Raw genomic sequence first — 25,585 nt, forward strand, 5'->3', positions numbered from 1 at the left:
ATGTGTATGTCTACCTGATCCGATCCGTTGAAAGATGTTCTTGGATTGAATCCTGTAACAGGCTGAGCTAGTTAAAACAAGGGTGCTGTGTTGATCGACTGTTTCTTTGTTATAGTCGAGGAAGACGAATTGTGTTGTGAACTTCATTTCTATCCGGCAAGCATTTCAATGCAGGTCATGTAGGAATCATCGTAAAAGTGTTACATTTTTTATTTAAAGCTTTTAGTGACAGTTATAGGAGTGAACAGTTAAACTGGTTGTGTTAAGAAGTGTTGTTTTACTCCTCCTTTAATCACTTAGCAGTTAGCTTTTTTTGCTAGATGATTTAAACACTTCAGAGTATTTCAATACAGTTTATATATCTAAACTTGTTGTCATAGAATGAACATAATTAATGCTCCACCTTATCGACCATACATATTGGTCGGGATGGGTATCGATAACTAGTTCCTGTCAAGATTTGATTAGAAGTGATTCAATCCATCGACGACATTAGTGTTTATGCTTAGATTCATTTATCAATTCTTTACGTGTCATTGGAGTGGCCTGACTTAACGTCAGCGTCAACAGCAGCTGAATTTTCAAGACAATGGTGGAGAGATCATTGTGATTGAAAGCTTGTCTTTGCTTTACCAAAAATAGCGCTAACAATGCTAAGTGCAGTTTTTGCAACATATTTAAGAATTTGTTGCCACTCTGCGTTAAATATAGGGATGGGTACCGAATTAGGTACTTTTATAGGTACCGACTGAATTCTGTCAAAAGTACCGGGTATCGATTCATGTAAAACCAAAAGGTACCATATTTAAGTACCTAAATGCATACTTGTGACTGTGAGAGGGTGGAAGAGTAGGTGATTTTCCATGCTGGACATGAACACAGCATTGCAAGGTTATATATTGAAGAATAAATTTGTTAAATTGAAATTTTTTTATATTTCATTATTAAACAAATTGATATTTTTTACCACATAAACACAAAAAAGTACCGAAACTCGGTACCGTTGAGTACCGGTACCAATTGCCAGGTACCGAGCATAGGTACCGTATCGTTTCAAATGTGAAAGGTACCCATCCCTAGTTAAATACCAGAAGTGTCATCTCATATTTATTTCCTTATGAACTTAATAAAATGTTAACACAAAAAACCTGTAAAGCCGGCTTTTGTACACAGGATATTCTCAGGAGGAGAGAACGATAACAGTGTTGGTATAAATAAAATCTTATTCATACCCATCCCAACATATTGGCTGAAAATTTTATAGCCATTAGTTTGATTACTTAATTAGTTTTAACTGCAGTTGCCTGTATTGGCCTCACTGGCATAATGATTCATTTTTTGTCAATGTGTTACTTTATGAAGTGAAAGAACCCTGTGTAGCGCTGACTCGATTGAAAGACTCCTCAATTTCAAAAATCACAAGGTGCTTTAGAGAAAAATAGAAAAATAGGATCATGGCAGCAAAAAAAACCTAAAATTGTTTTTTTTTTTTTTAAAAAAGAAACAGACAATAGAATAATCAACCATTATTCTGTACAGGGAGAGTCAAAGGCTTGCTTAAATAAATGCATCTTCAAGAGCTTTTATATAATGGATGATATTTGACTCAGTGAGTTGGTCACTTGATATTGTGTCCCTGTCTTAGCTCTCATCGTTACCATAGACAAAGCTCATATAAAGTACAGGTTTCTAGCAGGATTACACCCATATAAGGAAAACAAAGCTCTAAAAAAGCTGCACGTTAGCACAGAAACTGCACATTGTTGGATTTGCTGAATGAGAACAGTCCTACAGGAAAATAGGCCCCCAAATCCCCACATCTTCCTGTGGTTGTGTTAAATTCTAAGAAATGAGTTTGATTGACCAGAATGACTGAAGATGTTGAATTCAGCAGGCGTCAAGAGGATAGTGAAGAAAATGGGATTCTTTATTTACTAGAAGTGTCTCCCTAGTTTTCTCCTCCGTTTGGTTTCGTAAGACAGAAATTCTCCTCCTTCCCAATTTGTTGTTTATAGTAGATACATTTTAACATTCTCTTGTAGCTGAACACAAACTGAATATGTGTGTGTTTGTGTGTGTGTGTGTTTCTAATCGAGTGATGTTAACAACACAGGCAGGTGGAAGCCGCTGATTGTTGCGGAACGCAGATTGGTTCCACCTTTGACCCTTTTGCTAGCAAATCTGACAACCATTAGCAGGTGTGTGTGTCTCCGGACGGAGGGCGACTCCTGAAAGCCATTCTGCTGTAATTGAGTCTCCGTCCTTGTGTTTAAAAACAGCCTGACAGGAGCTCGTAGTTGACATTATTGGATGGCATGCGGAGTGAAGGATAGAAGCGGGCTTGGGTATCAGAGCCGAGGGTGTGGAGAGGTCAGAGTTTGGCTTAGGTTAAACCTCTGTGTGTGCTAGGGTGTGTGCCTGTAATGAAGTCTAAGTAAATATTGTTGCCCCCGGTGTCCCTCTTTCAGGTTCTGTATCATTCCTCTTGTCTCAGGAATCACAAATCATTTCCCAGAATAAGATGCGGGAATACCTAAAGCACCCGATCATGTCTCTGCGTTGTGTGCGCCTGTCAGCCTGTGATGAGTAAATACTGCTGCCCCCATTTCTTTCATTCAGCCTCTCCATCTCTGCTGCTGTCTGAGAATCACAGGGGTCATTTTTAAATTTCCCCGAATTAGACGTAAGAATACATAAGCCAGCCTACGCGCGCGTGTGTGTGATCACATGTACGCATAAATGTCTGGGGAAATGACGGCTGCATGTTTCCAGGCTCCTGTAGTCCGCTTAAAGAGCCGGCTTAACTCCTGATAGAAGTGGACTTAACAAATAGTCACATGGGAGCAGTGCGGCTATTTTGGCTTCATTAGCCTGTCTGTGAGGGCCGACAGTGGACAGGACACGGTTTCAGAATCCAAACAGTGACTTTAGTAACACCTACTAATGAGGCCATGTGAGACCGGGCTAATAGAAGGGATTATAATTGATTATGGATTGATTTGACACATGCTGGCTTCATTAGGACTGCTGATAGAGCTGTAAATGAGAGGACAATTAGAGGATGCTTTATCATGATTTGGCAAGTAGTACTGTGCTGTATACAGTCACTTTTAACAAAGCCTTAAAAATGTCAAAGAAACTTGAAACTCTGATCTGCTTTACCACATTAAATGAGTCTTATGGGTATCAGAAGATTAACAGTTTAACTTTATAACTGCAACATACCTCATAATTTATTTTTTCCATTATGTAAACACACTGTCTCCTTGGAAATCAAAGTAAATCAATCACTCCGTCTAAGCTGTATGTTTGGTTTATACTGGCCTTTAAATGAAAAACTTAATCAACAAGAGAAAAACTCTGACAACTACAATTACACCCACTTATTGACCAATCAGCTGTTTATTAAAAAAACCAAAAGAGAAAAAATGAATGATGTTAACTTGAGATCAGTTTTATAGATGACTGCTCTGTGCCGACACCAGGGTTGGGTGACTTCACTACACAGTCGTGACTTTTCAACGTTTTGAATGTGAGACGTTACAGAGGCATAAACAGCATAACTTAAACATGTGGTAAAAAAAGTGCTTTATTTTACAGATGAGGAAAAAAAGAGATGTGACAGTCTCATCATGAATTGGTTTTGCAGAGGAGGCTTCTTTAGTTGGGCTTTGAAGAGAGAGGGCAGCAGTGTGTACAGCTTTCAAGTCTGTTCCAATTCACGTCAACGTACCTGAAATAGATCTGCTCTGCTCCGCAAAAGATTTTCAATGTATCGTGCTCCGTGCATGCATCGATCTGAGTAGAGACAAACTGTTGAACAAGAAATCAGGCTCAGTGACACTTCAGATCAGCCGGTCAATTTGAAAATAAAATACAATCCTGCAGCTCCTGGGTATGAGTACCTAATTATGTACTTTTATAGGTACCAACCAAATTCTGTCTGTTGCATCTTGCTGACTGTGAGGAAGTTAAAGAGTAGATACTTTTCCAAGCTGGATATGATCACAGCGTTACAAGTTTATGTTGAGAAATAGGGCTGAACAATTTTGGAAAAGAATCAAATTGTGATATTTTTAGACCAATATTGCGATTGCGATTTAGCATACAATTTTTTTTTTGTGTATGTGTGTGGGGGGGGAACGTTTATCTTCTGCATTGTTCACTTAACACAAGTTTTAAGTAATTTTATTGTATGACTAACCAACAAAAGATGCTGTTAGCATTTAAATAAGTCTTTTTTGCATTTCTTAATTGAAAAAGAAAAAGGAACACTGTGAAATTTCACTGACCTCCAGTTGTCAGTGAGAGTAACAAACAATACAGAATAAAGTGACCAAGGGGTATGGCTCTACGATCTACTGGATGGATCTTTGTAGCCCAAAGGTTTTTTTTTTTTTTTGCCAGAAAAAAAACAGCATTTTGACTTTTGCTGGTAGTAAGGGAGAACAAGTACAAGTTACTATATTCCCTCCAGGTCTGTGTACACGGACCTTGTTTTTTTTTTTTTTCCAATTGCAGCCTTTGCGATTTGAAAATTGCGGTGTCAGTTTAAAATCGATTCATTGTTCAGCCCTATTGAGAAATGAATGTAAGTTTGAAAAACTTTGAGATTTTATTACATAACAATTTAATATTTATTACTACAAACATGCACAAAAGTACCAAAAATTAGAACCGATGAGTACCGATACTGGTTGCCAGGAACCAAGTATCGGTACCATATAGTTTCAAATGTAATAAGTACCCAACCTTACCCATTACCTTTTATTAGCTGGTTTAGATGATAAATACTCATTAATCACAAACCAGGTTTTTAACGACAACAAAGCAGACATGTTTGTGATCCATCACAAGGTAAAAATACAACATAGTACAACCTGCCAAAAAAGTGTCTATATCACAGTAACCCTCCAGTTAAGTTAAATATCTTAGTAGAGTTAAATATTTTGTTGTTGATATCAAGGCTGCTTAACTTTATTTCATCTTTGTGAGCGTTTTGTATTTCCTGCTCTGTAACATCCAGTGGAGCCTGTCTGACTTCCTTTACATATGTTACCGACTTGCTGCCAACATTTCAGGGTTTCATGGGTGATTCCAGTTGACTGTGCCAGAGGTGAAATGACACATCAGGTTGAATCCCTCCCACAGATTAAAGCACTGAGTTTTTAATTGAGCAGACGGCAGGAGCAGGATTCTTATTCTCAGTGAACCACGTCGGTGATCTCAGCCGGTTGTATTAAATCAGACTCAGCTTTACAACACTTTGACCCTCCCAGCAGCAGACATGAGAACACAACTATGGCATCTGCCAGGACAGGTGTGTGTGTGTGTGTGTGCGATGTGTGTGCTTTTTACGCTCATGCATTCTTGCATGCAAGTGAAATCATTTTGGTGAAAGAAGGATTTTCACTCTCTGTGGGTGTGTGGGGAGCTGTGTGCACATGAACGCTCCCACCAGATCAGAAGTGACTATAAATCTTTAATGCATCTTGGTGTGTGAGACTGTTAGTGAAAGAGGGCCTGTGTGTGTGTGTGTGCACGTGTTTCCCCTGCCTCCTCCCTCCAGCTCTGACAGTGGTGTGTTCCTCCACAGGTGCTATTTCAGTCGGCCGACTGTCATCCCAAAATGCTTTTCAGCTGAGTGCTTTTCAAAACAATCGTCACTAGTGGCCCAGGCTCTTTTTACAAGGGCCCTGTGCCGCTCGGAGCTTTAACATGCTGCCTCTGATCTTCTGACCATGAGAGAGGCCCAGGCCGTGTGTGTGTGAGTGTGCACATTATTTAGATGAGCAGCTACACATCTTGTGTTTGTCACTTTCGTTTACTGATTTGGTTTATTTATGAGAGTTCTGCTACAAGCAAAAATATTGTTCACAGAAAAAAATATTTTCTTTCAGTCCTGCCTGGTTAGAGTTTTCTGTCAAAGGAATGCATCACAGACACAGAATCTTAATGTTAAGCCATTTTATGTTTGTACTTTCTATTATTAATTATTCTGCAAACTGGGATTATTTCTTCCATTATTAAGAACTGGGGACCTTTGCTGTTTACTCAATCTGAACCTGTGTGGTTAACAGATTATGATTACAGAAAATCATAATCAGTATATGATTTTTTCATTCTAATACTCTAAACCAGGTTTGCAAAAGGGTGGAAATTTACTGGGAAATGTCAACTCAAATGAATTTTTCTAAAATTTTCAGGGAAAAAAAATCCAGGCTCATGAATCCAGGATTTTTTTTCTGATCATCTTGATTTAGAAATATTGCATTAGACAGTTTTGCATGCATGTCAGCTTATGACAAACCAATATGTTTAATATATATATTTTACGTATAAATTCTCTCCAAATTTCTATTAATTTTCAAAAATTACCATGAAAAGTTTCCAACTTTGGAAATTCCTGGAATTTTGTAATCCTATCATAAACTTAAGTTTATGAGCACCAGAGGGTACAAAGGCTAGATTTTTGTGAGCAAATGCTTTAATAATGATGCTCTGTACTTATCAATTCCTGCTCAAATCAAAGAAAGCAGCTCTTTAACTTTCTTTCCTCTTTGACCGTGAACCAGAGCACTCCCGTCCGTATCCAGCCACTGGCTGTTAATGAAGCACACTCACCAGAGTGATGTTGGACGTCTTTTTGTCTTGATGTATTTACAATGTAGCAGTGAATCAGTTTACTGTTCCAAACACACCTCCAGACGATAGTAGAGTTAGAAATATCTGCTCTCCATTCATTTTTTTCCAAAAGACACATGCGCCTTGGCAAGAGTCTCGTCTTTACAACAGTGGGTGATAGTGCTCATCGGAATCGGAGTCTTTTTTTCAAGAAAAACACTACCAATTCCTGCCAGAGGTGTCACTACAATGGACAGATAGTCCTCACAGAGTCTTTAAGTGCTGGGAGTTCATTGGACTTTTCATTAATTACTTCAGCTTCTGGTCGTCTCCAACAAAATTCTTGCAGCAACAAAAAATCTGCTAAGTATCTTAAAATATTTCAATATGTAATATGAAAATTTCTTAATTTATGTAATGTAATTTTTGATTATTGTCTCAGTGCAAGAAACTGAACAAGTTATTTTTTCTTTTTGTGCAAGTCAGGCTCTATTTTTATTATTAATTTATTGAAATTAGATCTTTTTTCTAGACTTTTTCAGGGGGAATTTGGCTCACATTAAGTCTAATGAGACATTTTTTTCTAGAATTCAGTTCTTGCAGTTTACTGGTGCCAATGCTAGCTGTGGCTGCTGATGTTTTATACTCATTCATCACTTCTTTGTCCCACTGAAGGCTCTTTGTCAGGTGCCTTGAAAGATTTAGTGTTAAAAGCTTTTTTCTTGCTTCCAATATTTGTGCGACTTTTATTGGAAAAATCTGAATTGTCTTTAATGAAAAATGACCAAAACACACAAACTGGTGATGCCTTTTTTTCTCTTTTTAGCTTGTTGCAGCCACACTTGTTCTTCTTCTCCGTAGGTAACGCCAGATCACACAAATGTCTGTGTGGGCTTGTTAATACTTTGAAGGAACTTTTGTACGATAAACAGTACTATTTTCTTTAAATTGTGGTTCTCAAATCTCATGATGTCAAATTATCATCCTGTGATCATGGTCATAATTGCGTCTCTTCAATCATTTAGCAGACTACTAATTTAATGTGACAGTCTGCCAAAAGAGACAAAGGATCCTTTGTTGATGAAGAGGAGGGGGAGGTGGATCAGATGAAGATAAATGACAGGGGTGTCACACAGATACATAACTCCAGTATGGATAAGAGCAACAAGCAGCAGCTGAAAAAAGACAAATACCACAACAAGGCCGAGCTGCTCATCAGTTACTCTGACATGCTGATGCAAATGTTCAGTTAAAGCAGATTTTACTGCACTAGGTATCCACAAGTGTAGATTTTTTTATGTGATGTGAAACTATCAGAGCTGTGCTGGTAAACTGTACCAGTCTCCCTCCTCAGGCTGCTGTGGTTTCTCTCTGGTTCACTCTCCGGCAGCTCTTAGTGTTACAGTCAACTGTTGCACCACTTAACCCAACTCTGTCCTTTAGCAACATCCACGAGGTGAGCTGCCCTGGAGTCCGCTTCCTTAAGTCTCCGGGCAGGTTGAGGGGTAGATTAAGTCTTTAAAAACTGGAGCACAAAGGGAAAAATGTCACCTGTAAGAAGTGAGTCAGTGCTGAAGTACAGCAACACAAAAACACCTCCTCAGCACTCGTTTGCTGCTCGTCTGCTTCAAGTTATCAGAGCAAAAAAATCCTAAAACTGTTGTTCAAGTTTACAGTTGATGAAAAATGAAAAGGAAAGCTTCGACTTTATGTGACCTGTACAAGGCAAAACGCACAAGGCTTGTCTTTGTTTTTTAGAATGCTGACTGACCACATGATGTAAAGGTGGGTCCATGTTAAAAGGATTTGTCAGGAATCATCCTCGTATTTTCTGTTTTTGGTTTAGTCTTAAAGAGCTGGTGTTTTCTGTTGCCGAAAACTCTTTTATTACTTGATAACAAACTGAAATTAACCAGCATCTGTAAAATTTTCCATATTTAATTGCTGATTTAAATCTAATATCACTGTAGAGCAGCTTCTCTCTTAAAACACATTGGACTGGGTGCTGTTCATGTGATGCCTGCATGTAAAATCTGATGCAGCTGACATCACTGATACATGATGCCCCGAGCGGGCACTAAGTGAAGATCTGAGGCCTGAGTTTTAAAAGATCAAATTTTTAATGTATTTTAAAGCCGAATCATTTTGTTCTTTTAGTGATACATGCTTTTTTTTAAACTTGTTTAAAGCAAATTGCAATTAAATACTTCAATATTAAATCTTTGTGTAGCAGCTGTTCCTCTTTTCCTGCTCTAATCTTTTACTATTTCATTTTCTTATTTATCTAGGAAATTTTGCATGATTCAATTTCTTATCTTAAGTTATTCTACCATCAGTATTTCCTTGCTAAGATCTTTTGATAGCCTTTTATTTACATATAAATAATTATTATTATTTAGCTTGTGTATGAACTGAGGGATAAGGTTAACTTTATGCTTATTTTATATTAAGTTATAATTTTAAAAAATGTACCTTAGAAAGCACTTTGTGTTTCTCCTTCATGTGTAAAAAATAAGTTTTTACCTCCCTGGTAGTCTTATAATAAAAATGAAGGTGGAAACACAAAAGTTGAAGTTTTCCTCTAAAATTATATTTTGGTCATGATCAGTGGCACTCCACCTCAAAATCCTGAAGATTTTCAGGTCGTAGTTTCTAAAACAAATGAATATTCTGCTGTTTATGCTTTGATCAGATTAATAGCAGTAGTGTCTGGATGATTAAAGATCATGAATCCTCGCCTAAAATGTGCTCGACATGAACGTAATCTGAGTCCCTGGTGCAGCTTTTTCAGTTGTTTGGTCCAGCATGAGCGGCATGCTCGGTGGTGACTAGTGGACTCATCAGAGAGAAGACATACACACTCTTTTTACCTCCCGCCGCTTTCTGTTTGCATTGGCCCCTATAGTATGTGTGTCTCGGTTCGCACGCACACACACACACTCACACACACACTTTGACCATGATGCAGTGTGTGCAACTGGTCAAACGACTTGTCTTTCACACGGTTCATTCCTTCAAGCAGCTTGTCCTGCTGGAAGTGACAGCATATGGAAAACCCGTCTAAATGAGTCCACACATCAATTATATCAACACATTCTCACCTCGCCAGACCCCCCGCCTTCTCTCCCCCCTCAAATCACTTTGCTCTCCCCCTCTCTGTCGGTCTTTCCCACATCTCTCTATTCATCACTTCTCTGCCCTTTGGTGTTGTCCGTCTGTTCTCTTATCACTTCAGTCTGCTCCTGTGTTCCTCCTCGTCCCCCTGCTCTCATCGGGATGACGGTGTATAATAAAGCCTTGATCTGTCTTATCAATATTGATTTAAAAAAAACAAAAAACAGAGTAAGGATTCTCAGTGCTGTGGGATTTTGGAGTATTTCACAAAAGTTGTTCTCGTTTTAGTGTTTGTGTTTGAGCGCTCTCATGACGTAGACCTGGGACGATAGTCAATAAATCAATTAATCGTTAAATAAATGAAATCAACTCCATCACCATTTGCATGTTTGTATTCCTCCATCCGTCACCTCCAAGCGCTCTTTTTTGTTTTGTTTCAGGATATTTAAAAGTTATTGATATTCCAACTACCATGGTAAAAAATGCTCATGAAAAATATTTCTATTTTGCATTTGAAAGGGCGTATTGCATTATGATATATTATTTTTAAATTAGTGGTTAGTTGGTCTCAGAATAATATTGTCAATAATATTGTTTATCATCAGTAATTGTGGGAAAATAAATTGTCCAGCAAAATTTGTTGTCGGCCCATGCCTATCATGGCGTAAAACTGAGTCAGCTGGAAACAGAAGTGGCCATGAGTTTCTTTTTTTTTTGACCGCCTCCTTGCTCCATTGCTTTTTTTCCGTAAGTCTGTTATTGCCTTTATTTAGAGAGTGTATAGAAATGAAAACGGGGTGAGGGTGGGAAGTGACTTATGAGAAAGGTGCCACACCTTGGATTTGAACCCAGGCTGTCTGCACGACAGATTGCCTCATGGGGCGCACAACTTGGCATCTTCTCTGATTGTAACAAAAAAAAATGAAACCAAGAAATCACAGATAAGGATTCCTGATTAGTTCGTTTTGGAACTGATAAATTTGCCATCATGCTGGTATGAACCTGAAACTGATATCAGACCCCTTTTGGTACAAGAAACACATCGGAAGTTTGACCATTGGAAAGTTCACTGAGTCTTGTGTTAACCTTTGTTATGTCTTGACTCGCTGATCCTCCTCGACCCTGCTAAGCTGGTAAAGAGTCTGCTGGATCCACATCTGTCAGCAGAGATCACGACGTCATTTCCCCCCCTTGTAACATTCAATAACTAAGTGTGCGTGTGTCTGTGTGGGTGTGTGTGTTGTATTGCTCTGTGTAACGTGATGCTTTAGGCCCCGTTTCCACCAAGTGGTTCGGTTTGGTATGTCTTGGTACGACAATTTGTGGCGTTTCAAGTGACTTACCCCGGGAAATGAATAACCCAGACAAACAATTTCACTTTTTGGGACTCATCCATTGGGGTGAACCAATCAGATCCCAGAAGGTGGAGCTACAACACTCCAGACCATTGGTTGGTTGAGAGAGACGTCACTAACCATGTGACAGTGGCTGTATTTTCCTGGCAGTACGGTCTCCTCTGAAACAAAGCTTGATTGTGCTTTGTAACAAAGAGCCACATGGAAAGTCGCTGGATGTCTCCCATCATTGCTCTTTGTTTACTGTGCCGTGTTTTTCTTCTTTGTTGGATTTATTAGTGGGGAACACTGTTGCACTTCCATGGTGTCATCCTATTACATAACTGTTGCGGCTATCGGCATCCAGCTTATACACGGCCTACCACAAGGGGGCACGGTTGGGCTGTGGAAATGCAAACAGGATCAGGCCTAATAGACCAAGTCCCTCCCAAACTGGTCTACTTGGTAGAAACAGGTAGTGTGTCCCAAATCGCATACTTCCATACTCAAATACTCAAAATTTTGAGTATACTGCGTCAAAATGAAAAACAGTATGCATAGTATGCGAAAAATGAGTATGCAAAAGTACCAGGATGATGTACTCAAATCGGCCTGGGTTTTGAGTATGCAGCTGTGGACACTTAACGCACTCATTTCATCCTCTGGCAGCGATGTATAAATGTAACTTATTGATGTTGTTTTTTTCACGTGTTGTTTCCACCAAGCACCATCAGCTGTTGACGTTGTGTATGTGGTGTAACTTGTTTTTGTTTGTTTTGTTCTGCGAATGATAGGCTATGCCAGTGTTTCTCAAATCTGGTCCTGGGGACCCCCTGCCCTGCATGTTTTTTATGTTCCTGACTCCAACACACCTGATTCACATGATCAGCTCGTCATCAAGCTCTGCTCGAGCCTGATAACGAGCCATTCATTTGAATCAGGTGTGCTGGAGTGGGGTAACATCTAAAACATGCAGGGCAGGGGGTCCCCAGGACCAGGATTGAGAAACACTGGGCTATGCTAATGTTAGTTGAGCTAACAGCTATCTCAAATGTCAAAGCTCATTGGGCTAAAAGTTACCAGGGCCCTAGCATTACCCGGTGAACCAGGTAAATATAATAACAAGCGGGTTAGACCCTGCACAGTGAATACATGACCAGAAGCACCACTCAGACATTTAATTTGTGGATGTATTTTAACTGCCACAGCGCCCCGCGTAGCTCTCTCGGTAGCTTCAGTCAGCTGCACCGACCCCCATTAATAAACTCTACACCGCTAATCGTGTTATTAGCAGTGTTTAATATACTACTGAAAAGGCTTTGAAAATTCGCTGGCAAATAGTGGCGGTGTTTGGCAGAAACGCGCTGGAAGCCGGTCACAATTAGACGTAGAAGAAGAAGAGGTCGACATCATGTCATCATTCCCGGTAAGTATGGCGCTCGGCAGTATGCGATTTGGGACAGCACTACACCCTCAAAATTTGCGCACTAAGCCAGTGAGTATGTAGTATGCTTAGTACACTCAATTTGAACATTTTGAGTACACAGTATGGAAGTATGCGATTTGGGACACACTAAGGGATTTAGTTGTAAGCAAGTGCAGATTTGAATTAGCTATGAGCTAACTCTGGTACAGTACATCAAATGGTGACATTTGTGTTGGATATTTCACATGGTAATCATGGAAGCCTAATTAAAACAATATTCTCTGAAAAGTTAACCAACATTAGAACATCTGGGAGCATCCTTGCTAGTAACAGTACGCGGGCAACATGAGATACTCTACAGCCAGTCACCAGGGGGAGCTCTAAAGGTTTTGAGCGTACTCAGGTTAGCTGTTGTGTTGTCAGTGTGTTGTACAGTGGATGACTAAGACACAGCTGAACCCTTTATTTGCTTAATTTGCTTTTTGAAGTGTCAAGGGTTTACATTTTTATTGCCAAATGAAAGCAGCACCGTTTTTTTGCCTCGAGATGCAGATACCTTCATTCCTGTTTTCTATGAACTCATCACAAACACTTTTTATTTGGTCTGCGTCCACCCTAGCAACACGTTTTAGTGTATCTGTGCTTGGTCCAAGATGTGTGTGTATATGTGTGTCTGTGGTAAGACCTTGACCTTGACAGCAGCTCCTAATGGAGGAGGCTGTTCCATGAAAGACTTAAACTCCCCCCGCTGTCCACTGGTATGTAGCAGCCCATAAAGCATGCTTAAGTCCCACTCTGGTTTCAGGGAGTGGAACGGCCCCCCCGCCCTCGTTCGGCCACAGCCTGACCCCGCCCCTTCTTCACACTCTGAAATAGCCACGTCCTTGTCCCCACACAGTGCGCAGTGTGAGTCGGGGTGTGTATATATGCGGCTGCGGTTGATTGAGGAGCAGATTGTTGGTGACAGGTCACACTGCGTTCCGTCCCTCCGACCCCCCAGATTAGCCACCCTGAGCCCCCTCCCACCCACCAAACCTGCCCTCCCCGACTCTGGGCCCCCACCTGTTGGGATCCCTCTGCTTCTCAGATCTCTCCCTCACACACACACACACACACACACACACACACACACACACACACACACACACACACACACACAAAGTGGACAACCCGCATAAACAGAATTCTCTTATTTGTCCGTCACTCACTCTGCGGGTGATGAAGTCCATTACGAGTCATTAAGGTGTGTGTGTGAGTGTGTGTGTGAGTGTGTTGCCCGGCTGGGATGTGTGTGGGTTGAAAAGGCGCCTGTCACAGCACGCTCTCATAATTGCCCTCTTAGCCAATTATCCCCCATTTAAAAGCAAGTCACCTGCTCTGCTCCCATGTCCACACAAGTGTACGCACACACACGCCACACACACACCACTCACACACATGCATGCACAAATACTTGTACAAAATAAATAACAGAGAAACTTAATTTTTAATCATTGTTTGTTTCCTGACTGATATGTTTGTTTACTAGACTGAAACGCTGCTTGTGCTGTACTGTTTTCTGCTGTTTGAATCCATCCCATTCACATTTCTTTTCTCTCTGTTTCCTCAGATTCTGATGCACACCAAGGACATGGTGCAGAAGGTGGGTCATAAACAAGCTTTGGTTTGTCCTCATTACTCACTGTAACCCTTATTTAAATAACCTTAGCCTCATAGCATAATAGCCTTAGTTATATATAAGATTATTGTTATTATTATTGTACATTTAATTCATTATTTCGGAAGCCTTATTGCAGAATTGCCTGAGTCAAAGAAATTTAAATAAAATAAATTAGTTAATAACATAGGTCATTTCAAAATAATAAATATAAATAGTTTTTTTTTTCAGAGAACTTTGAAATATGATCCAAAGGTTAATGCTATATGGCTTACAAGTTAGCAAAAGGGTGAATGTGTGTCAGAGCTAATTTATGTGAAATCTAATGTCAAAAATTACATTTAACATTGAAACTGAGACTAAAACAAAAAAAGTTCTGCATAAGTTGACATTTGTAGGGAAATAAAAATGTTATTACTAAGGGGATATGAACTGTGATAACATTTAATAACATGTAGTATAATGTTATTACAGAGTAGTGGCAAAAAATTAAGCTCTTTTTGAAAAAATTATAAATAAAAAATTACCGTATTTGCCAGAATAATGGCCCATCCTTATTGTAAGACACTTTCCTAGTTTGAAGACTCTCTTTAAAAAATGCTTTGGGAAAACCAAATCTTTGTGGGAAAACAACTTTGAAAGGCAATAATAGCTGAAACATGATTAATGGCTTCTAATATTTTAATTACCACATTATTAAAAATAAATAACCTACTGCGCTACAGATGGATGATGGCTTTGGTAATGGATGATCAGTTTTTTGGTAACATAAACCCATTTTCAGACAACCATTTTAGTCTCTTCATCTTAAAAAACACAGAGAATGAGTGCGATATCTTAACAGTTTAGTTTGTGTTCGAGAACTCGGCTGCGTTGATCACCGTTGTCTTAAAAAAAAGCATCAACTTCAGTTTTCTCTTTCACCCCCCTAACACTGCAGTCACTGCAAGGCATTTAATAAAACTTGAATAGGAAATCCCACATTCTTTTTAGAAATGCATTTCAAGGAAAAAAAGTTATCGTGACCTGATCTCGCCTGTTAAAATCATCCTGAAGCCGCTGAGGTATTTGTAGCCAGATATCCTGTAGATGCAGCTTGCTTCACCAGTGTAAATCAAAACAGCATTCAAAGGAAATGTCTCATGTTTATTTTTTCCTTTCACTGAAAATAAGATCAAGTTAAGAAAGAAAACTTAAATGGCTCTAACAAAAATTTTCCCATGTTCATTCATTTTCTTTTTCCCTCATGTGTCCCTCAGATGAACCTGGAAGTCATTTACGGAGATACAGACTCCATAATGATCAACACCAACAGCAAGTCTCTGGAAGAAGTTTTCAAACTCGGCAATAAGGTGTGAAAGGAACATAGTTGTGTAATCCTTTTTTTAGCAGGGCTTTCATTTTTCGTGACTTTTTCCACTCAATGGATCTGTTTTTTATTCCTAGGTGAAAGCTGAAGTGAACAAGCTCTACAAACTGCTTGAGATCGACATTGATGGTGTGTTTAAGGCTCTGTTATTGCTGAAGAAGAAGAAGTATGCTGCCTTGGTGGTGGAGAACCACGGTGACGGACGATACAGCGTCAAACAGGAGCTTAAAGGGCTGGACATTGTGAGGAGAGATTGGTGTGAACTGGCCAAGGAGTGTGGAAAGTACGTTGGGGGGAGTTTGGTTTTTTCACCATGCTAGTGTTAGCATGCTAGCATTAACAGTTACTTAACTTTAGCTGGATTCTAATGTATGTGATGTAATTAATTCATTGCAGGTAACTAAAATTCATGAATGAATTCTGTATATTTAAAGTGTGTTTGTTTCCTTGAATGCTTCAGCTACGTGATTGGTCAGATCTTGTCAGACCAGAATCGAGATGTCATTGTGGAGAACATCCAGAAACACCTGGTGGAGGTGGGAGAGAAGGTATCTGGTGGAGCCATACCACTCAACCAGTATGAGATACATAAGGTGAGGATGAGACCGTGAAGGTGCTTTTTCCCCCCACTACACACAGGAACAGAAATATTTTGAGCCTTTAGGCAATGACCTCAAGATCTCAGGTGGTGATGAGCATTAACTGCTTTTGGGGTTTGAAATGACCTAATCTAGAAACATGACATATATTTTGTTTTTGATTCCTTTTCATTCATGGGTATCACTTTTTCTGTTTTATTTGCTCGTCCTCGTTCGTTAAACCACACATTTCCAAAGTTACAGCTTTTACTTTGCTGGATTGAGAGACACATCTCAGCTTAATTTTACAGTTTGTGTTTGTTAATACCTTCCTTTTTATTCTTATCTCCCCTCCAGGCTCTGACCAAAGATCCTCAGGACTACCCCGATAAGAAGAGCCTTCCTCATGTTCATGTGGCTCTGTGGATCAACTCTCAAGGCGGTCGCCGCGTCAAAGCAGGAGACACCGTCTCTTACATCATCTGCAAGGTGTTTATCTAGAAGGAAACGTAGAAATCTAATTGTCACTTTTCAAAACTTAATCGAATTAGTTTGTTTAATGTCGTGGGTGTATTGTAAAAATTGCAGTCTAACTAAAACGTCTTGAACCTCTTTTTCTGCACCTGTAGGACGACTCCACGCTGGCAGCTAGTCAGAGGGCTTACGCTCTCGAGCAGCTCCAGAAGCAGGAGAATCTTACTCTGGACACTCAGTACTACCTTGCCCAGCAGGTCCACCCTGTGGTGTCCAGAATCTGTGACCCCATTGAGGGCATCGACAGCGTGCTCATAGCCACGTGGTTAGGTATGTTATTGAAAGAGACAAGCTTTGTTTTGTTTCTACTGATGCAGGTGTTGAATAATGACCAGGCGTTAGAGCCTCTGGTGTCTCATGCTCCTAAATGAGAAACAAGGATCAGTTTTTCATGAAGTCAGAATGAAATGAATCCATGAAGATCTACATTGATTGATCTGAATTTTAAAGGCATCCTGTTTTATAAATAAAGTCTAGCCTTGAGGTATTTGTGGTGCACAGCTTACTCTGAGTGATGGCACTAATCCGTCTTTATGTATGTGTTAGCATTAGTCATGTTAGTCCTTTTTTATAGTCTGCTGACAGCTGAGGCCAAACATAGAAAAGCTGTCGCACTAAACATCACAACTGACTAATAAAAGCACAAAAAAGACATTTCATTGTTGTCTGATGGTTGTAAAATTAAGGCATTTGGATTGAAATACACAAAACATCTCCAGAGTTTTGTGTTTCAAATGTGGATGAGTTTAAAAAGAAATGCAGCAGAGAAAACAGATTTTTTTGTGTTGTCTGTCTGTGTCAGGTCTGGACCCGGGTCAGTTCCGGGCTCACCAGCAGTACCAGAGGGAGGAAGAGGCTGATGGCACATTGGGGGCTCCCGTCCAGCTGACTGATGAGGAGCGCTACAAAGACTGCGAGAGGTTCAGCTTCAGCTGCCCCCAGTGTGGCACTGACAACATCTATGACAACGTCTTTGAGGGAGCTGTGAGTAGATGTACATGTTGATGACGATCACTAAAGCTGCGAAATTATATTTTTCTGTGATTTCACAAGATATTCAGGACAGTAAAAAGCTTTAAAAAAGTGTTTCTAGAAGTACTGAGCTTGAAAATTCATCCAACTTGGACTAATGACGTCTGTCATCTGACTTATTAATGATATTTTCAAAGATGCTGTTTTAACCAAGCAGCAACCTCCGGTCTGGGAGTATTAGACAATGCGGAAGTGCTAAAATCTGCTGTTTCTTGGGTGTTTGCTTGAGGCTGGCTCTGGAAGTACCAGAAGTCACATACACACAAAGCCAAAAAAAGCCATTTTCAAGGCAGAAATGAACCTATTTACAGCCTGGTTCAAAAAACGGCTCCTGTCTGAGCCTCTAATTCACTACCGGCACCCACTGTACGGGGGGTGAATTTTCTTCTAACTCGGCCGTTCAGAGGATATTAAGATAGCAAGCTTCCCCAATCAGAGGCACAGCTGAGGGTCACATGACCAACAGGTGCCCTATGGCTGTAGGCAAAGCCCTTGCCACTACCAATATGGCCGCTATAGCAAATGTGCTTCATTTTCTGTTTCAGAAACAGACGGATGACGCTGGTGAGACTACGTCCATGTTTTATACAGTCTATGGTTTTAATTATACATCATGAATGCCAGTTTTTAAAATTATAAGATTCTCCAAATTATTTTAGTTTATTTTTCTAAAACCTGACACACAATAAAAGATTTTTATATCTTAAAAATGTTAAAAATGCAACTGACCGCACACGTTTGGAAATAAGGACTCATTCAACAACAACCAGAGTCCTGACTCAAAGGACTGGAAATCTCATAAAATCCCCAAATCCCAGTGAAATGCAATGATGAGTTCAATGAACACGGCAGACTTTAGTGTCGTAGCTAAGCTTTATGTTGTTAGCTGCTTGTTTTGGTAGCAATTGCTGCTTTTTTTGGTAGTAATTACTGTTCAACTCCACTCCAGTTCAATTGAGAAAAACTTTACAGGACCTGTTGTTGAAGCTGTCATGGTCTTGCTACAAATCAACAAGTTGTGTCTCCATTTTTAAGTTAGAATTTTAGTCAGCGAGGACAGGGCAGGCTGTCATTTTGTTCCACATGAAGATTCAGAGAGGGCATGCTCACTTTTTTCAAGGGTCCCTGCCATACAAGATGTTTTCACACTTATAAATTAATTTATCAAGTTTTATTAATAAAGTGGCAATTCACATTTGCAAAAATAAAATCTTAACAGGTAAAGATAGTAATCTATGGTATTTATTATAACAAAGACCAGCATCAAACAGGACAAGTGTTAAGAAAATAACAGTTGTAGAGAAAACTTCCCCTGAACTGGCAAAATCCTTGAGCAGAGCCAGACTCATGTCAGACAGCTTTCTGCTGAAAACCATGTGTGGGTTGAAGAGAAACAGAGGTGGAGATGAAGAAAGAGAGAGGTGGCAAAAACAAAAAAGATCAAAAATCAAACATTACATTCAAACTCAAATACTAGTGAGTTAGGCCCTGTTACATGACGTCATCCAAAAACACAGTGAAAACAGTGAAATAATCTGTGTCTATAAGGAAATGCTAAAAGACTGAAAACGCTGTAGTAAGCATGCCAGGCCTGTAGTCTGTGCTCTAACTGTCTTGTCCAGAAGCGGCTTTTGGTAGATCTCCACCGAAGTAGAGTTGGGTTGACTATCTGCTGTATTTGCGAAGTGCAGAGTTTGAGCAACAGATTCACATTTTGTGAGAAGACAGTCAGCAGATTCAGCACATTGAGCAACACAAGCACAACATTGTAGTCTACAACGATCGTAACACCGGTACCGTTGTACTGTTGTATGCGCGAAGCGTAGTGTGACAGTTGCTTTTCACTGAAAAGGCCGGCTTGCTGTCTTGGTAACGGCAGCATTTCAGAAAAATTCCACTCTGGAGGTTGTTCTCAAAAGTTTGTAGTTTAGGTCGACTAAAATGCCATTTCCATGTTAATGCAAGGCCGAAACGCAACAATACGTTTGCCTTTCACCCTAAAACAGTTGTCTTGTAAATGGCCCCCTAGGCCGCGGTCACACTGGCTATTCTGACCATACTGTACTCAAGCATGATTGCTCCCCTCGCAGCGTCGTTACCGCACTAGAGTCAGCAGTTCCACTACTCCAATATGAACCACACTTTAGACACATGCATGGCCTGTGTATGTCATTGTGTAGCGTTTGATGGGATTGCGCTTCACACTTCACGATGACAGTCTTGCAATGTAAACCAAGGCCATTCACAGGACTTTAAGAAGATGAAAAAAAAGTTTCAAATTTATGTGAACACCAACTCAAACAGGCAGTTAGCAAGTGAAAGTCTTCAAAACAAACCAAGAATAACTAAAAATCTTAAATCATCTGTCTTTGAGCGGATGAATAAGAACAGACAGATTGAGAGCCTGAGTGGAAGAATTTGAGTCAAACTTCCTGTGGAGGATTCATGCTTTAGTCATCCTCCATATTGTGTCTCTGTCTGTATTTTTAGACAGCTGCCTGGCTCCACTACGGACTCTGTTTTCATTGGCATAGTTTGGACTCCGCAACTTGAAAAGCCTTTCCTTAACCCCTGCTGCTCTGCGCATACACACACACACACAAGCTCACACACTGATCTCCTGCCATTTGTCAGGCCAAGGTCGAGTGTCTTTGTGAGTGTGTGTGTTATCAGCTTCTAATGAGGAGTAGGGCGCACAGCTTTTTCATGTCTGCGAGACACCAATAAAACTGACAAGCGTCTGAGCTCTGCTGGCAGAGAGGGCGTACATTAAATTAAAAAAGGAGTCTCACAAAAAGCCTGATAACTTTACATACTTTGACGGATAAAGAAGCACAGAGCAGCAAAGCAGGAGGTAACATGCCAGGAGAGTTAGGGCACGCTGCTCTTTATTATTTAAGAAGATCGTCTTAAAATGTCTGAGATATTACCAACTTAGCTTAAATGAACTGTCTGATTACAGGTGTTAAAGTCCCAGCATGCACTGGAGACTGGTATGCGCACACACACTCTCACGCATACACAGACTCACTAAACAGATAAGACAGGAAGTTAATTAGGGTGTTGAACATGGTCTAACAGCTCAGTGAGAGGGGAGGACAGATGGGCCTTGACTCCACCACTGACACCGAGCCAGGGATGGTAGGAGGAGGCGGTGATGGATGATGGAGGACAGACAGAGGAGGAAAGTTGTTTGATGGGGGTGAGAGGAGAGGGGAATGAAAGGATTGAACATGAAGGGATAAAGAAGCTGGAGCGAGCTGCTGGGATTTTCCTGTTTTAATCGGGGGCTGGGTGTCTCACATCACTCGCAGACAAATCAAGTTCAGATGGTGATGTAAGTTTTTAATAGAACTGTTTAAGTCTTGTTGAGGGCTGTTTAAACTCTTACAGTAGTTTTAAGGAGTGAGGGATTATAAACTATAAGATCCTTTTTCATCATAGTTTCATTTAATTCTTCAGCTTAAGTTCATATGTATCTCAGTGTAGTGCAGATTTTCTTGACATAACTTGTCAGGGAGGTGAACTTCTTTTATTAAAATGGTTTAGAATGAAACAAGTGAGATTAAAGAAGTCATAGGGGAGGAGAAATCATGAAGGGCAAAAAAGGGAGGCAGCTTTTATCCAGTGATGACAAGAAAGGAATGATGTAAAAATTTTTCCTCTTCTCACCCTGACAGGAATCTAGTTTGCATAACCACCCATGCACTATATACGAACCCTGTCTATTACTTGTGTACAAAATAAATACTCAAACAGGCTGACACTAAACACTGATTCAAAGAGGATTAATTGACTTAAAATTATTTAATTAAACACCTAAAAATATCCCCTGGAACCCAGATAGAAAACACTCAAGCATAAGGCAGAAAAGACATGTGCATAATAAAGTCAATATTTCTGATTTCTGCTTATTCTTTATAGGAAGATGGGACATTTCTAAACAAAGGAAAAGACAGTATGAAACGATTCTTCACAGGGAGGTGATCTCATCTGAGGAGCTTTGAACATAAAGGCTTCTTCAGCTGTCCACTGAGCGATAACAGGAACAGGAAAGAAGAGCTGTGTCAAGCGTCTCTGCTGATAATTAGCGGTGAAGGCACCATGAATTGTTTCAGATAACTATGGTGATGAAAGTGCAGACGTTTGTATTTAAATTGCCTTCTCACTGAGGGGGAGAGGTTGAGTCGAGCTCTTTGTATGTGATACAGTGATGGGTTGTGAAAGGACGGCCAAGTATGAATCTGCAGAGTCTGTTTCAGAGACTAGGGATGCACCATTCCAACTTTTCTGGTTCCCATACAAATACCTTGGCTTTAGGTATCAACCAAAACCAATCCGATAAATAATAACTTGCATGCCCTACTGTGGGATAGGACTGGTAAGGATTTAGGTAAAAGGCAAAAAAAGTATATGGAGTTACTGAAGTTCTATTTATTTAAACTATATAATATTTAAATGTTTATCAGCAGTATTCAGCAAAAAACATAAAAGTGCATCAGTGGTAACATTCCAAATCAAGTGTCCAAGAGCGTCAGTAAAAATGAAAAGGGAGAAAGCTGGTTGCCTGGATCAGCACCATGGATCGGCCCCTTCTAGCTGATACCGATCCAGCTTTGAGGGGCACAGATCCACCGATACCCGTTACCTGGATCGGTACCGGCACATCCCTAAAGACGACTACTGTTGGGTGTCATGTCAGCATTATGTATGTACTGTGCACAAATTTTAACCTGGCTGTGAATGGAAAGTAATGTCTAATATGGTAAAGGGCACAGATGCCAAAGTTTTTTTTTTTTTTACTCTGATAAATATGAAACTAGAATGAAGTCCACAGTCTAGCCAGAAACCAAAGCATATGGTGTATTCAACTTTTTGCATCATTAAAATATTACTATACTATTAAATGTGAAGTTTTAAGTGATTTAAATAACAGTAAAGCAGACTTGTATTTAGACGTTACATTAAGCAAAAATATTACATTAAGTGTTAATTCAACAGGGAAATAGTTTGATTGAATTATTGCAATTAAATCACCACCAGTCATTGATACTTAGGGACTATTACTTTAGCTGCAAAGGTTAAATATATATCTAAATTTTCTGTAAGTAGTTACTTTGAGTGAATTGTTTCAACATTTTTCAGACTTAACATCAGGGTCTTGTCTCTTCCTGTCTGGATGCCGTTCTCATAACAACTAGCTAAACTAAAGAGCGTATGGTTAATGGGTAGTTGGGGAAATGGAACCCAGATGTAGTGTGACAGGACCCTGACGAATAGGGATAAGTATCGAAAACCGGTTCCTGTTGAGAATCAAAAAGAAATGTTTCGATCTATGGATATCATTAGCTTGTTTTCTTGACAAATCCCTTATCGATTCTTTACATTACACCAGAGCTGCTGGACCAAACATCAGCTAGTCTGCCTCAGCTACCTTAGCTTAGCGAATAGATAACAGTTTAACAAAAAAACTCTGATTCAGGATTTTCCGCTTGAAGTTTTACAGAAGAACTCAACACACACAGAAATGTACATTACATTCAACGCGGTATACATCCCCTCACTTACCAAAAACAAAGAAAAAATAGCGCAAGCTTGTTGCTAATGTATGTGGGAAATTGTATTGACATGCCAGCAGTTAGCATACATTGGTATAACTTTGGTTTTACAATAGAATTTCAACTTTCATCACAGAAATATATATTTACTTTTTGGAAACAATACTGAGAACTCCAAATGTCAAATTACTAACGGGTAAATGAATGAAAAGTCACCTTACTTATCAAGGTAGGAAGTAAACCATCTAGTTACCGATACAAGTTCTTGTTTTTAAAATCTAGAGTTTATGTTGTTATAAAAATGAACATCAGCCAACATTTTTGAAGTACAGATTAATTTGAATATTCCGGGATTAAAAGCATGCACTCACACAAAGCAAAAAAATAAGAATTATAAAACTAACAAAACATGTCTAAAGACACTTTTATGGATTCTACACAGAGAAGAACTAAACATTTAACATGTAAATGGACACCGTGTTTTTAAACTGTATCAAAGCAAAGGAAAGAGCAGGCTAGACTGAGCCTCTGAACTGCGTGTTAAAGAATCAAATGTCCTGAACTTATAAAGATCTTTTTTCTTTCCCTTTAAAAAGAAACAATGTAGGCAAACAAAAAAAAGCCCGTGTGTGGCAGCTGGAGGGAGGTGGGGTGTCACACATGTGCTTGTGTGCCGTTGACTTCTCCACAGAAAGCTTTTTTTGCTGCTGTCAATGTGACAGTTAAATGGAGTTCAGGTTTAAAGGAGTGAGTGTTTAAAGCTGTTATATTTAGTGTAATTGTTATGTACTGCAGCTACTTTTTTATTGCATTAACTGTAAGCCTGGCTGTCAACGGGACATTTCAGGGTTGTTGAGGTCACGTTGACCTGTTTTCTTCAGCTACAATATTGTTAAAATTTACTGGACCCAGGGGTGCTTTTAGCCCTTACACCTTTTACGCTTGTGACATGTTCTCTGTGGAGGTTTAAAGGTAATAGCTGAGGTGCTAATTTGTGTAGCTGCTTTTCTGATTACAGGGTTAAAAATGCACCTGTGATGAACTCTTTCTGCTCATATATATTTATGCACAAGACATTACAATTGAGTAGTAATTGCAGGCAGTGGGATAAATGCTTTACTCCCCAAGAGTGGTTCAACCCACACTCCTCTGCGGGAAACCCTTGAAAAGTAATTAAATTAAGTTTAATAAAGGTGCAATCCATTTAAAAATTAAAACTAGTGTTGGATACAACGCCGCTGAAATGTTTTGGGGAAATGAGAACACAGTGTGTTCTTCTAAAAGCTGGATGAGCTGAAGGCTGTGTTAAGGAAGAACCGGTTAATATAATGAAGAAATGCATGCTAAACTTACTGCAAGAGAGATATTAAAAATGTCCTCAATTTGTTCCTCACCTGCCTTGTCTTAGCTGACCAATCACATTTTCAGAAAGAAGTAGATTTGATCAAAACCTGCCTCTTACTCAACCATCCTTCATTCATTGTGTTTTAAAACGGGGATTCAAAAATGACTCCTCAGTCTTAGCAGATAAATGTACTTTAAATGATCTATAGAAAGTATAAATCAACTGTATCACAAGTGTGAAAACTGTCCACTCCTTTAAAAAAAGCTGTTCCTTTTCAGTCAAAATACAAACGTTTGATGATGTTATTCACATGAAGTCTGCAACATTTTACAGAGAGGTTAGTTATCAACTGCATTTAGTTTTCAGATGTTTAAAAGCATTTGTCAATCTCATAAACTGTATAAAACATGGACGTAGTTTCCCCAGGAGTCACGCCCATATTGGACGTGGCAAGGGCTTCGCGTACAGCTATAGGGTGCCTGTCAGTCACGTGACCTGAGCTGTGCCTCTGATTGGTTGAGCTTGGGATCTAAATATCCTCTGAACTGCCAAGTTAGAAAAAAGTCCTCCCTCCGTACAGTGTGTGCTGATAGTAAACGTAGCAATTCAGACAGGAGACGTTTTTTGAACCAGACTAGAGGTTGCTGCTTTGTCAATCTTCAGAAATGATAGTAATAGTTGTGGTTGCTAGTTACTTTCCCAAAAGAGTAACTACATGGGTAACTGAACTACTTCTTCATAAATGCAATTACTTTCCAGGGAAGGCAATTATTGTGTTACTTTTTTGAAAAACCTTCAATTATGGAAAATAATTCAGATTTATGAGCAGGTTTTGCTCTTGGACATTATGTACCCTTCACATGTCTGTTATTACTTTTTACAGCGATAACATTAAAGTAGTGCCTGTACTTACATTCTGAAAACGCCAGGTTAAAATTATCATATTGCTCCAGACTTGCATTGTTGCATGTGTAGTTCTCTTTCGATGAGGTTTGTAACAACCAAACCCACCTA

The 25,585-nt window shown here is 39.6% G+C and overlaps 1 protein-coding gene across 1 annotated transcript in view; it reads left to right on the forward strand.

Annotated features, from left to right (window-relative positions):
* Nucleotides 1–25,585, forward strand: part of pola1 (polymerase (DNA directed), alpha 1) — a 79,783-nt gene that overhangs the window by 21,199 nt on the left and 32,999 nt on the right. The window contains exons 27-33 of the mRNA XM_074693680.1: nt 14,108–14,140; nt 15,415–15,507; nt 15,602–15,807; nt 15,985–16,117; nt 16,460–16,591; nt 16,732–16,906; nt 17,439–17,620. Of these exons, the coding sequence (XP_074549781.1) occupies nt 14,108–14,140; nt 15,415–15,507; nt 15,602–15,807; nt 15,985–16,117; nt 16,460–16,591; nt 16,732–16,906; nt 17,439–17,620 (954 nt within the window). The remainder of the gene's footprint in view (nt 1–14,107; nt 14,141–15,414; nt 15,508–15,601; nt 15,808–15,984; nt 16,118–16,459; nt 16,592–16,731; nt 16,907–17,438; nt 17,621–25,585) is intronic.

The sequence above is a fragment of the Halichoeres trimaculatus genome, unplaced genomic scaffold (assembly GCF_033239565.1).
Source record: "Halichoeres trimaculatus isolate MK-OKI-2021-1 unplaced genomic scaffold, fHalTri1.1 fHalTri1_scaffold_18, whole genome shotgun sequence".
Taxonomy (NCBI): Eukaryota; Metazoa; Chordata; class Actinopteri; order Labriformes; family Labridae; genus Halichoeres; species Halichoeres trimaculatus.